The 13,423-nt window shown below is 38.3% G+C and overlaps 1 protein-coding gene across 1 annotated transcript in view; it reads right to left on the minus strand.

Annotated features, from left to right (window-relative positions):
- Positions 1 to 469: 469 nt before the first annotated feature.
- SNX29 (sorting nexin 29) overlaps positions 470 to 13,423 on the minus strand; it is a 100,582-nt gene continuing 87,628 nt past the window's right edge. The window contains exon 21 of the mRNA XM_063414093.1: positions 470 to 5,908. Within this exon, the coding sequence (XP_063270163.1) occupies positions 5,779 to 5,908 (130 nt within the window). The 3' untranslated portion in view covers positions 470 to 5,778. The remainder of the gene's footprint in view (positions 5,909 to 13,423) is intronic.

The raw sequence follows: 13,423 nt of genomic DNA on the forward strand, positions 1-13,423 counted from the left end.
ACTGCAGCTTTGTCTGGTGGAAATTGATTACATGCATATAATGCCTCCTTTTTAAAACCTCCTTTTTCACATGACATGGAAGCATCCAGTTCTGAACTGGAAATGAAAGTGCCAGTGATGACACAGTGATGAATTGGATATGAACTGCCAACTGTATCATGGTGCAGTAAAAGGAAATAAAACATTCAGATGTGGACCCTGAATCTAAAAAAGCCAAACCCCACAAATGTGGTGCCACTGCCTGGCATTGTTTGCCCTCCTGTTTGAGCGATTTATCTAATGTGATTATAAACTGAAATGTTCAAGATGGCTTTCAACAAATACTACTTCTCATGTGAAAAAACAAGACTTTAACGAAGTCTGTTATGTACATACATCATTCTAGGAACACATTGAAAAAATGAACATAAATCAAAGAAGCAATTATAAAACAGCTAAATGGGACAAATAGGATATATAAACATTCTACTTCAAAGAAAAGATGTTATTTTTTATTTTCTTCTTGGTAAAGTAGCATATTTTAACCTGGTTACAATAAAATTACTACAGGATATTAAAAAAAACCCAAGAAAGTAATTAGAAAATTTTATATATACACATTTGCCTAAAAATTCTATTATGTAAACATTAGCATAGCAAGTTAATATTACAGTTTATTAACACTTACGTGAATACTGTACATATATATGCTTCATTAATATCTTTTCTACAGTTTAATAGTAACAACAGCAAAAATCCCTCCCCTAAATTAAAAGGGAAATTCAGCTTCTTCAGTTGCCAACAGGTTTGGTCCCACATCCAGGACACCGAGTTCTTCATCTCATGTTTACTAAGAAGGAAAGCACAGCCTTTCAGAACTGTATTTTCAACCACACTTACACTTTTATAATGTGTAGTGTCTTAAATGATTAATACTCAAAAAACCACTTATCACAGTGTAACTACTGTCATGGCATGGAGATAATTTCTGAAATCTTGTTAAAGGAACTCATTTCCCTACAGGGAAGTGCAATAAATTCTGTTTTGATGTGATAAAAAAGTATTTTTTAAAGTCCAGTTTTTTGCAGCAATTCGTAAATTTGGAAAAGTCATTGCTTTCTAAACATTTCAGTGCTGTTGTCTAGAATAAATTCATGCCATTTTGAACGAAAACCTAAGCCATTAATATTGATTAGAAGTATGCGCTCATCATTTTTGTAGAAAGAATTTATAAATAATCTAAGTTCTCTATAACTGGATCATAAAATACAGTTAGTGTAGAGTGAGAAATAAATGAAATATACAGTGTCACACCACTGTAGAACAAGTGGTTTATCTTCCTTTCAATATGTGAAACACAAAGCAGGTTAATTGATATTTTTAAATATATTTTGTATTTCATATAGATACTTTCCTATAGTGAAGTGTTTCTTTGAATAGAGAATGCTATGAAACTACAAAACTTAAAAACAAAAATCAAGTTAATATTCTGTGTGATGCAGGGGCTGACTGAAATACCCTAACCTATAGAAAGTGAAGGAGAAAAATCCTTTACTTTGTTGAACTGTTTAATAACTTTTCCAGAAGTGACTCAAGATCCAGTTCAGATGCATTACTGTTGTTTCCGAGGAGAAAAATGCGTTTTCATGTGCAACAGGTTTCTTTTCATATATCCTAGAGTTCCAGCTGGAAGAGCCCAGGGCTGCTTCCAAGATTTGCATGGGTGTATAGCAGCAGGATTTGGTCAAAAAGGTTTTTTTTTTCTTTTAAACAGCTGTTCCACAGGTTTCTCATTGTAATTTCAAGCAGGTAACTGTACTTTATCCACAGGTATATATTATCTGTTCTCAGAATTCCAAGACATTAGATGAAAAATGTTTGGGGTGGGGGGGTTTGAACCTTTGAAATGGCACGAAACTTCCAGCAGAACTGAGATCCCTGCATTCTTTGAAGGAAGAAGACTGACATCAACATCAGAAAGCACCAATTACTGATTCTAGAAACAAAATACAGCTTCTTAAACATTACCATGTCCTGGCAGAAGCATCATTAGTTCACGGGGAGTTCACCAAGTCTCATTTATTATTAGCTTGCTGCTCTGAGTCAGTCAGCCCCATTGTTAGTGGGTTTGTATTAATTAATTTGACACCTACCATGTAGATATGATTCTGTACAATAAAACATGACTGTTACAAAAAAACACCCCACCTTAGCAATAGGTCACAATTTTGAGCCAGTAATCTTTAATACCATTCTGTTCTTTCTCTAAATGCTTGTATTAATTCAATCACGGTGGTTTATGACTTGCAGTAGATTCTGTAAGGTAGTATAATTTGATTACAACTATCACATCAACAATATATTCCATTAAAAAGACTGGCTTTGAAATTATTATCTTCCTAAGAATATGTGACTTAATGGACATATCAATTTAAGCCTTTATAACTATGTCAATATTCTGCCTCATAGAAACCTTGGAGATTTATTATTGTTATTATTATTGAGAACTTTGATTTAATTTGCAAAAGCCAAGTCGACACATTGCATTCTCTAAAATGAATGAGAGAATCTCTAAATAAAAGAGATTCTGAAAACCCATAGTCGATCTGTGAATACTGCTGGAGACATCTGCACAGGCTGGAAGAGCTCTGCCTGCTCGGTGTTCCTCAGGGAAGGGCTCATGGTGGAGGTGATGGGACAGAAGCATTGCAGTAGAAGTTGTGCCACTGTTTTACAATTTATTTTGAACAGTCACTAAAGGGTGCAGAGGAGAAGCCCTGGATCTAAAGACAAAGCAGGAATGGAACACAAACAAGAACACAAATTGCTCTAGGCTGGCTCTACCAGCCAGGAACAGCTCCAGGGCCCAGCCTGTCCTGAGTCCTCTGTCCTGGGATTACAGCTGTGGCCACTGGTGCCAGCAGGAACGGTCAGTAATGAATTAATTAATAATTCATTAGGAATGAACCAGCAGCTCATTTCAAGCCGCCCACTGAGCATGGATGGGGGATTAAGAGCTGTGAGTCAGCCAAAGGAAGTTTAGAGCTGTACAAAAATTGTAACTGCACGGAATTGGGTGAACAGGATAAGCCAATAAAATCTTCTCAATGGCAGAACCATTGTTACACTTACAGGTATTTCAGATGAATAATGTTACTGCTTAATACCGACTGGTCAACCTTCTTCAAGAGGCTTTGACGGTTCTGCTGAATGAACAGAAGTGGGATTTGTAGTAGATATACAGGACTGTAAGACAGGGCCTTACAGAATGTCCTGAGGTGGTAAAAACTTGGGCATTCCTGTCAGTAGGGACCTAGTGGCACTCCTGCAGGTACCTCTGTAGTTTTCATAACCACAGGTATAAAGTGGGAATGCCACCTTGCAAATAAAGGCTTTCACGTTATTTCCTGGGATTTTAGAGAAACCACAGCTGAGCTTTTAAATGGATTAATAATGCACCCATCATGGTATCTTGTATCACCAAGTGAACATTGTTTGCAGACTGTAATCTTAGCAGCTGATACACAATTCAGCTAAAGTTAACAAAAAGCAATTTGTACACAGTAAACAATTTTAGTATTTTATGGGATCTACATACATACTTTAAAAATTACAAGAAGCAAGATAATCAGGAATGAAATAATTTTAAGAGCCAAATGCAGATACACAAAATTCCTTTTAAACAACTGAAAAGAAATTCAGTCTGCAGTAAATGAAATTTCTTACCATTTGCAGCTTGCTGAAAAAGAAGTACTTGAATCTATGAATTATTTCTTGAAAATGAATACAGCTTCATGTAACAGATACATCACAAAGGTTTCCACACGGCGTTTTCTTTCAAATTTACTTGCAATTCAGTGTTAGTACACGTGCCATATTTCTACTAACCAAGTCTCCACTTTCTGAAAAATGAGTCAAAATTGTTTCAAAGTGCGACCATCATTATAGCTACTTTTCTTTCCAACAAAGACAAATTAAACCATCAGCAGTGCATCAGGCTGAAGAGTTTGGAGAAGCTACTTAACTGCCAGTCTACTCACCTTCCTTTCTTAAGTGTCTAACTGTAACTAACACAAAACACCAACAGTAATTAATCTGTTAATGAACACAAAGCAGTGAGCTTCCAGGCTGGCCTTTGGGCTTTTCTCTTTGTGTGGTAACTGAGATCTCTTCCTGACTGGGAAATATTGTTTCATTTCTGTGACATGATTTTACTTTGTGGTATTTCACCTACTGAAATTTCTGACCTGGAGAGTGAATTCCACTCCTCTCTGCCACATTTGGCTGCTGAGTGCAATCTCAAAGCTCCCTACTGCAGTGGTGGGAATGCAGCACTGCTGAGGCCACTCACTGGGCTAACAAAGCCCTTCCCACCTGAGCGGTGCCACTGAAAATCACTGACCTGCCTGAACAGCACCCTCTGCTCACAGGACTGCAGAACACAAGTTCCAGCAAGCTGGAACTTCAGTAAAGCACTGAGGTACAGAGTCTGTTTTTCATCATCAGCTTGTTTTTTCCTGGAGAAGAATGTAAGATGTGAAAATTTCATATAATGAATGGATAATAAAATGACAAGAGACATCAATTTAACTAACGTTATCCAAAAAAACTTCTGAGAGGAAAGATGTTCTTACATAAAGGAAAACCAGAACACAATTGATAGAAAATTTGAACATACACTGCTTAAACTTAATGAAGAGAAGAAGATAGCAAAAGCATAATTAACTGCCTACGGCAGTGCAGCTAATGGATACTGAACTGGATTCCAGTTAATCCATGTCAGGACTTCCATCACTTGTAACAATTCCTGTCAATTTTTTAGTTACTCTTACAGTAGTAGCATTACAAATTAATTTTCAGTAAGAGGTGATGGGTAACAGGCACTTTCATTACAGGCAATTTTTAAGTATCACCATGTGAAGGCTTTTACAAAATCAGATTAGGAATTCCACCCTGCCCTGTTAATGATGGACTGTTCTGTAACACAAGCAACAAATTAATAACAAAATATAATCCAAGACTTAAAAGCACTGTTTTGTACCACACTAATTTTGTATATCCTTGTGGTGGTTTGTAGAAATGAATAATATTGCACCTGCCTTACAGAAGACTGAAATTTCACTAAAAAATTATTACATTCTCTGATTTTAAAGAATTACTTCCACAAATGAATGCTGTTGAGAATATCTATCTAGAAATGTACAAAAGCTATTTTTCCACCTGTAATGTTTTTCTCATCCTCTACATTGTCAATATTTTTAAAAACCTTTGCGTGTCAGAGGTTTACAATAAAAAAAACCAAACCAACGCAGTCTTTCTATTTACAAAAGGTAATAAATTAGTGAGGTGCTTTTAAGCACATCCTTCTGACATATTAAGTAGTGATAATCATAAAGTTTCTTCTAAGGAAAAAAACTGTCTTGACGTGAAGCCCATATCTCTCTGGAACAGAAAACTGTACATGGAAAAAGGGACAACATAATACAAACAAGGAATTCATTGTGACAGAAGGACTTCAGAGCAACAAAGGAGAATTTGTGCAGTGCAGCTTTACAAAACAAAGGAAATGCCATCAGTTTGCTGAGCTCTGGTGAAGAGCCCTCGTATTCTTTTGAGAAAGTGATTACTGCCTTCCAAAGTCGTTAATCAGGATATGACCCTTGGTAATGAATGTCTCTTTTCAGGATTTAAGTTGATGCAGCTGTAGTCTCTTCAGGAGCTTAAATTATCAATACAGGCTAGGAAGGAATCACAGCACAACTTAAAGCACGCGCTGCCCATAGTGACACTCGTGGAGGGTCAGAGGTCACCGCTCTGAGGCTCCAGGCTGCGGGGCTCCCGTGGGTGGCCGCGGGACAGTTTGGGGAAGCGCGTGGTCACCTTCGAGCGATTGCTTTTGCTCACTGCTTCTCCAGAGGCTGGGATGTCACTACAGAGACAAAAAATAAACACAGAACAGCTGATTTATGTTATATGTAAATTGTTGCGTAGTTATTTCCAACATGAAGAAAGCAGATGTTATGAAGGCCTGGCACATGACTGTGAAGTACAGCACACATCTTCAACATCACGGAATTGCATTCTTTCTACTGGTGTCTCAAGTGTGAATCACAAAATGGGCTCTTTCAGAAATGAGAACTAGTAGAACTCTCAATACTTTATGGAAGATTGCAAGTTACAGGATAAAAGCGGATCTCTATGAGTTGCAGTTCAGAAATGGTGGGAAAAGCATTTTGAAGTGATAAAAGTACAAGCAAAATAGACAAGAGCTTGGATGATGCTCAATTAACAATCCTCTAATCATGGATGGATGTATCATTACATGATGAAGTACATTGGTAATACATCCCTCAATTCCTCAGTCTCTCCTGACCCACAACAGACTACAGTCTTACATGAATGAGCCTTTTGCAAAAGACCCTGAGAAGAAGTACATTAAGTTCAAAAACAAGCAGTAACAGAAAATTCCAGCTTACCTAGGTGATATTCAGGCTATAGACTCCTCGGAAAACTACAGTATAAAGGGATAGCATTGTACTTTTGCCATTCTTTAACAGGAATCCATATGGTTTTTAATTAAACTGCTTACACACAGTTCAATAAATAAAACTAAGTTTTACATTTAGCAACTCAACTAAGCAATAAAATTACACAGCATCCAATGCCAAGCTTATTTTCATAAGTGAAAAACCCCAACCTTATAATACCTATCTTCAGAATGTGATTAACAAGTCAAGAAAGGAGAAATTGCTCATCTGCACTTCTGGCCATATTAAACAAACACAGATATATTTTTAAACAATCCCCCAAGTTCTCTGTGCAGTTTCTTTTCCTGTAGAATGACCTTCCTCACACACAGGTCAGTCACTCCTGCCACAGGCTCACTCAGGCCCCACGGAGGCATTTGGAGCATCCACATGGGAGAGATGTTAGCGAAGCAAAAGCCTTTAAGGAGCCTTGGGACTGACTGGAAAATTCACTTGCAGGCAGCAGAGCACTTCTGCAGGAACGGGCAGCTGTCCTGCCCGGCCACTGCCTCAGAACTGCAGTGCACACACAGCCACCCCCACAATGGGAGGAGAAAAAAACACTGTGGAGAAGTTATGTTCAATTCAGATGCCAAGCAACAGAAAATAAAGTTTTGTGGGGTTTTTAATGGCAGAGTATTTAATTGGGCTAAATTTCTAAGCAGAAAACTCTGAAATAGCTTCAGTTAAAATAAAGGATTTTCCTAAATTGAGATTCACCATTACAGTATTTAGTCTTCCAAGGTAACTAAGAAGTCCTTTGTGTGAAAAAATGCATAAAATACCTGCAGCAAACATCCTCCTTCAACAACCACATTAACAAGTTAGATCTTTAATTCCTTATTTTCCTTGTCACTAAAATAAAATGTCTAAAAATTAATTTAGCCTATGTTATTAATTCTTGGTAGCCAAGGATAATTTGACTTCCAACTGTGGCCCCAAGATTTCTTATTCTGAAACTCAGCAATGCTAAGTTGCTGTAGAGAATTCTGATCATGTGAATCCAATTTCAGCTGTGCTCATTACCATGGATTTCTTTTAGTAACATGAATATTATTACTCATAATTTTTATACTATTTATAAAATTGAGCAATGCAGTGTTGATACTGTAATGCTTGTAAAAGACAGCATGTGACAGTGGCTTCAGGGGACTGTGATTTTGTTTTAAGATATGTATTTTTCCGAACATGTAAACAAAATAACCTAAATATCAAATATACAATGGAATAGAATTAAATGTTCCCCTCACTGGGCTTTGCTCAGTCTAAAATGGGTTAATTCACCAGTGCAATGGCCAGTGCTGACAGAGCTTTGGCTGTCCCAGGCACACGGGAACCCTTGGCAGGTACAAGGTGCTTTACCTTGCAGCACCAGTGCGGTGCAATTACTGTAATTTGGTGATTGCCTTATGGAAAGCACATTTTAATACACAAGCTCCTCCTGCTGGCATGTCCCCAAAACGACATCAGTGCCAGCCCAATGGAGCAAAGCTATTCCGAGGGAAAAGGGCAAAAGAGGCAGAAGGAGCTCCCCTAAAATGAAGAGAGATGAATTAATACCAGTCTGCACTACCAGGCAGGGCTGAGGTAATCAGGTCATTTAGGGTAATTACATGAACACCAATGTCTGTGAGCAAAGGACAGAAACTGCAAGTAATTCTGCTAATTGAAACGCTGCTACTCCACAACATGATATATCTAATAACTAAATGAGAGATTAATTTATCTTAAATGTCTTAGCTAATTTTTATAATGACAATCTAAGACACATCATTATCTAATGTAGGTTTACAGAAATCAATGTATATCTGAGGAATTGCATCTTCATGCATCTAGCATGAAAAGAAAATTTGAGCTGAAATTGAATTGATCAGCTTCCACGGTACAGGGGGAAAAGGTTTCAAGTATTAAAAAAGAGTCATAAATTTAAGACTTTCAGCCCCCTTTTCATCCTCCCTTCTTCCAAACCTGATGGGAGAAACACCCATCTCACTCGCCTGCTTCAGCTCTGGCTTTTTTACCAAAATGACCAACCCCCCAAAACACATGGTAATCAAAGGAGGAAAAGATTCATCTCCCTTCTCTTCTGTCTCCTGTTATTAGATTTAGTAATTTAGTTCTGGCCTAGAGGTCAAATGATACCTATACAGTCTCTGGCACTGAACAAGACACTTTCTAAATGTACTGACAGTTCAACTTGTCAAATATTCCATGAACTCTTGGGCAGAGGCATGAAGACCTTAAAATGATTCTGTCTATTTCTGGCAAATGCACTTGAAGATGGAACTGAGACAAATCTTTTTGCCACCCAGTGTTTGGGATGGAAAATGAAGAATAAGCCATTACCTACAAGGTTTGCAAATCCTCTCATTTGTCACACTCAGTAAAAACAGTCCCTAGGTTAGTCGGGGGGAGCTGAGTTAGGGTCCACCTCCAGTTGATTGTTTTACTCAGATTAAAATGCAAATTTAAAATACCTAAATCTAAACCAGGGAGTAGCTGTGCTGCAGAAACTCTCCCAGCCCAGCTCCCCCAAGACCCTGAGGTAAGTTTGCAGTTTGTCTAAGCCTACACCTGTCCCAGCTACACCTGTCTGGCTTTAATAAAACATTCTGCTTTTCATTCTGTTCCTTCTGAGCCACAGAAGCCTTAGCACCGTCCAATTTTCCAGGCCAAGCCTTGCAGGCAGAGAGGCTTGCCAGGCACTGCCCTGTTCAGCAGTGGAATGTCCACCTATTAAAGGCTCAAGTTCTTTTCTACGTTCTCACCTTGGCCCATTCTGAAGAAAAAAGCGACCTGCTGAGGCAATCAATTCCTCCTTCCCGCGGGTCATTGTTTAGCTTTTAAGCAATCCTGATTGATCTGCCCAGCATTTGTTTGGCAAACGATTCAGTTTCATTGATTTTGTCTTGGTGTCAAGTTCTGCCTGAGGTGCATCTATAGAAAATAGCTTAAAATAACCGGTCCTTTTCATCAGCTGCTGGTTTATTCATACCTTTGATTTATTGCTCTCCCTGTATCCAAATGTAAACTGTATTTTGTGGGGTTTTCTTTACATACTCAGTATATGGAACTGCAGTATTCTCTTGGCTGATGTAAGCATTTACATGAAGAAATTTATTTCCCATCTCATTGTCTATTCTTCAGGATAAAATTAGAGAGAGAAGTTTCTGATAAAAATAGTATAACATATCTGCAACTGGAAATACTTTTGTATCAGCCAGAGATCAGAGAACAGAAGTAATAAGCACATCTTGGGAGTGTCGCAAAGCTCAGGATCAGGCATTTCATGTATCTATCTATAGATTTATCACACACGTAAATCTCTGGAGAAATTAATAATTCTAGTTTTACTTGAGTTATATTAAACACATCTCATGAAAAAAGGCATTCACTGCCAGATAAATTTGGTGACTTTTGCCAGCTTCTGTTATTAATTCTTTGTTAGTCATTACAATAATCTAGTTCTGGTTATAACCTCAACACTTCATGTGGTGCTGTTATGCAATGCCAGACCACATCAGGAGATCCCCATTAGAAACTGAGAACTAATCTGACTTGACAATGCAGTGTATCTCAGCACCTTCTGCCAATTAAAATCAGGGAGGACACCTGTTTAGTGGCATTATTAACTAAGATTCTGAACTCACCAGAACATTTCACACACTGTGTTCACTCCTGCTTTGCAGTCAACTGCATAAAATCCTTCCTTCAGGTGGTGAAATATAAAAGTAATTGGAGACACATTTCCTGCTGCTGTTCCCAACTTTGTAGAAATTAAATATAATTATTAATGAGAAACTTTGATCTCCATGTATTAATACAAATGTCTGATTTGGATGTTTAAAGAGTGAGTTATTAACAGAAGAGATAGAAGGAGAATCCCTCTATAGTACACTTCGACACTGAAAATCCTGAAGACACTATTAGAGCAAAGTTGTCAGGTTACAAAATGAATAATTATTTCCCATCAAGATTAGATCTGAAATGAAATTTCAAGAAATGAAAAGCATTAATTCTAATACTCTGTCCAACCATTTGGTTAATGTACAGCTCCTTCTACTTCCACGTACACAATTCCACACTCATGACATATTTGATCTCTTCTTCTGGTGAAATAGTGACATATAATCATGTTTCCATTTCTTCCAATTCAAATTACCCTGACTTGAACATTCACATGCTACAATTCAATTTCCATTAAAGTATGAAGACTTTCCTCATCATCTGCATTGATATTTGAATTTTTCTGTAAACCATGACACTGTACATAACTCTGATAACCCAATATTTTTTCCCCACTAACTTCATTTTGAAGTTGGACTAACAAGATGGTTACTGTATCTAAAAGTTCTGTAACTGAATAATATCTGTGTATACACTCTTCCACTCAGGAAATGCTCAGAACCCTGCAAAGGTGACCTTTCATCAGTTTCCATCTAAGCAATACTTGATACTCCCATTCCTTGGCTTTCCACAGCACAATGACCTCTGCATTTGGGAATGGTTACTCTCCATGTTTTGTGACGCCCCAGACAGAATAATGGAATGCATGAATACTGTGCTCTGGCAAACCCCTGCCCAGCACAATAGGAAGACAGAAACCACTACACACAGATTTACATTTATTTATCACTTATATGTTTGGGTTTTGTATTTCTGTGCTCAGCTGAAAGGCAGGACGTTTGGCTGTTCCATCCACTTCCATCTGGAGATCCCCAGCATTCAGCTCTCCTCATTCTCCTCCTGTCAGGGGTGGCTCTGTGTGAGCAGCACCATCCACCACACTCAGCGAGAGGGGATTTCATGAACAAGTGGTTCAGAAGCACAACATGATCCAGGGCTGTTTATGTAACAACAAAAGGTCGGATTTGCTTTCAGAAGAGCAATGTTCAGGGAATACCTGGATTTGAGTTTTCCTGCTAGTAAGTAAGTATCTTTAAGGAGAGCACAGACAAGTAGAATACATTTTTATTGAACATACTGAGGTAACTGAAGGCACAAGACGTGCATTAGGATGCACAATGCATCATATACATGAAAATAAACTCAGACTTTTGTTTGGCAAGTAGCAATTTCCACGTGCAGAGGCAGCAGTGCATTACAGTGACCAGCCAGGCACTTCCTCCTCCATATTCACCAACTGTTTGCATACAACAATTTTGACATTGAAGGCAGACAATTTTAATTACCAAATTAGCTTTTAAACAGCACATAATCAATACAATTGGCACTGGGCCTAACAACAAAGCAAATGTTTTCTCAGGACACCAGAACACATGAAGGCAGTAAAAAGGGTTAAGTATTAACACCCCTGAGATCTCCACCTCTAGTTTACACAGAACACAAAATGCAAATAATTAATCATGTTCCATCCCAAGCACTGGGAAAAAGAAAAAAAGAGAAAGATTTATCATCTCCTCCAATTTGCTTCCTTTTGCCAGTATCATGAGAGGAAAAATCTGAAAGCTTAAAATGTTTCTTCCTGTCTGTTCATGCCTATCATTTACCTGATCCTGAGCTCACTAATGTACTGAGACTAATGGCAGTAAAGAACTTGGTGCATACTCCTGCCTTACTTTCAGCCTTCAGCACCACCTGATTTCAGCTCCTGGGAAGAGCAGCAGTCACCACTCTCCTGTTTTTCCACAGGCTCAGGAGCAAAGAGTTCCTGGTGCCCCAGCTCTGGGCTGGGCAGGGCCCTGGTGGAGCGAGCTGGCTGCTGTGTCCCTGCTCTGTCCCCTCCGTGCTCCCTGACTCCTGGTTCATACTCAGCCAGGCAGGAATATCTGCCCAAAGCACTGGCAGGGGCAGCTTTCACTGAGTTTAAATAGTCTCCAAGGGAATAATGCAACTGAGCGCTCTTTGCTTTGAGTTTGCAGCAAACTGCCCATCATAAAAACCTGCACAATTACCATTATTCTTTTATTTTTAAGGACAAGCCCCTTTTAAAATTACCATAGAAGCAAATGGGAAGATAGAGAAAAGTTGTGATCAAAACATGTTGTTTTCATCTTCCACGGAAGTGCTTCAATTTTAATTGCTCCATCAACTTAAGAGGTATCAGCTGCTTCTCTGAAGTATCTTCATTTCTCATGAAGATTACACATGATATTAACATGTGCAAAAGGCAGGAGAGAGCTGATGTAACCATTCCCAGGGACAGATCCAGAGCTGAATCAATATCATGTTAAAAATAACAGCTATGAATATAAAAAAATGAACAAACTTAAAAACTGCTCCAGGAATTATAATCATAACTTTTCTAGAAAATATGGTGGCAATAATAATATGAAGAACATTGCTCCACAGCAATCACTCTTTGTGGGTTTTATTTTTTAAATACTAAAGGCATGTTACTGCATTCCAGCCATAAGCTTGATACTAATAGCGATCCATGACCCAAAAACCTCAAAAATATAGGCCATAATCTCAGCCCCTGGGAGCTTTTAAATTATTCTTCATTTTAGCCCATTATTTCGTTTTCCTGAGATAAAAAAGAAATTCCCACTGAGTTGGATAAGAAAAACCATAGAAAATGGTACATCTGCACCTGGCAACATAATCACAGGGAGAGGGCTGAGACTTGGCATAGTGGAATTAGATCTGTACTCGCTAAATAAACAAAAGTAATCAAGATGGGGAAATATGTAAATAAATGAGAACCATCAACAGAATAACAAGGGAAATGCTGACTTTCTTCTTGGTAATGAAGACAGGGACCGATGTTTACATTTAATCCAAGACAGAAATGAAAGCTCATGGAAGAATGACACTGCCTAGTAAATGACTACAGGAGCAGCTTGGGATGCAGCCATCGTGATGGATTAGACAGAAGCTGAACAAGCATCAGGCTGGCCAGCAAAAAGACAACCACAGGAACCAGCAACCAAAATCACATTTTCTGTTTAATAATA

This window comes from Prinia subflava, chromosome 17 (assembly GCF_021018805.1).
Source record: "Prinia subflava isolate CZ2003 ecotype Zambia chromosome 17, Cam_Psub_1.2, whole genome shotgun sequence".
Taxonomy (NCBI): domain Eukaryota; kingdom Metazoa; phylum Chordata; class Aves; order Passeriformes; family Cisticolidae; genus Prinia; species Prinia subflava.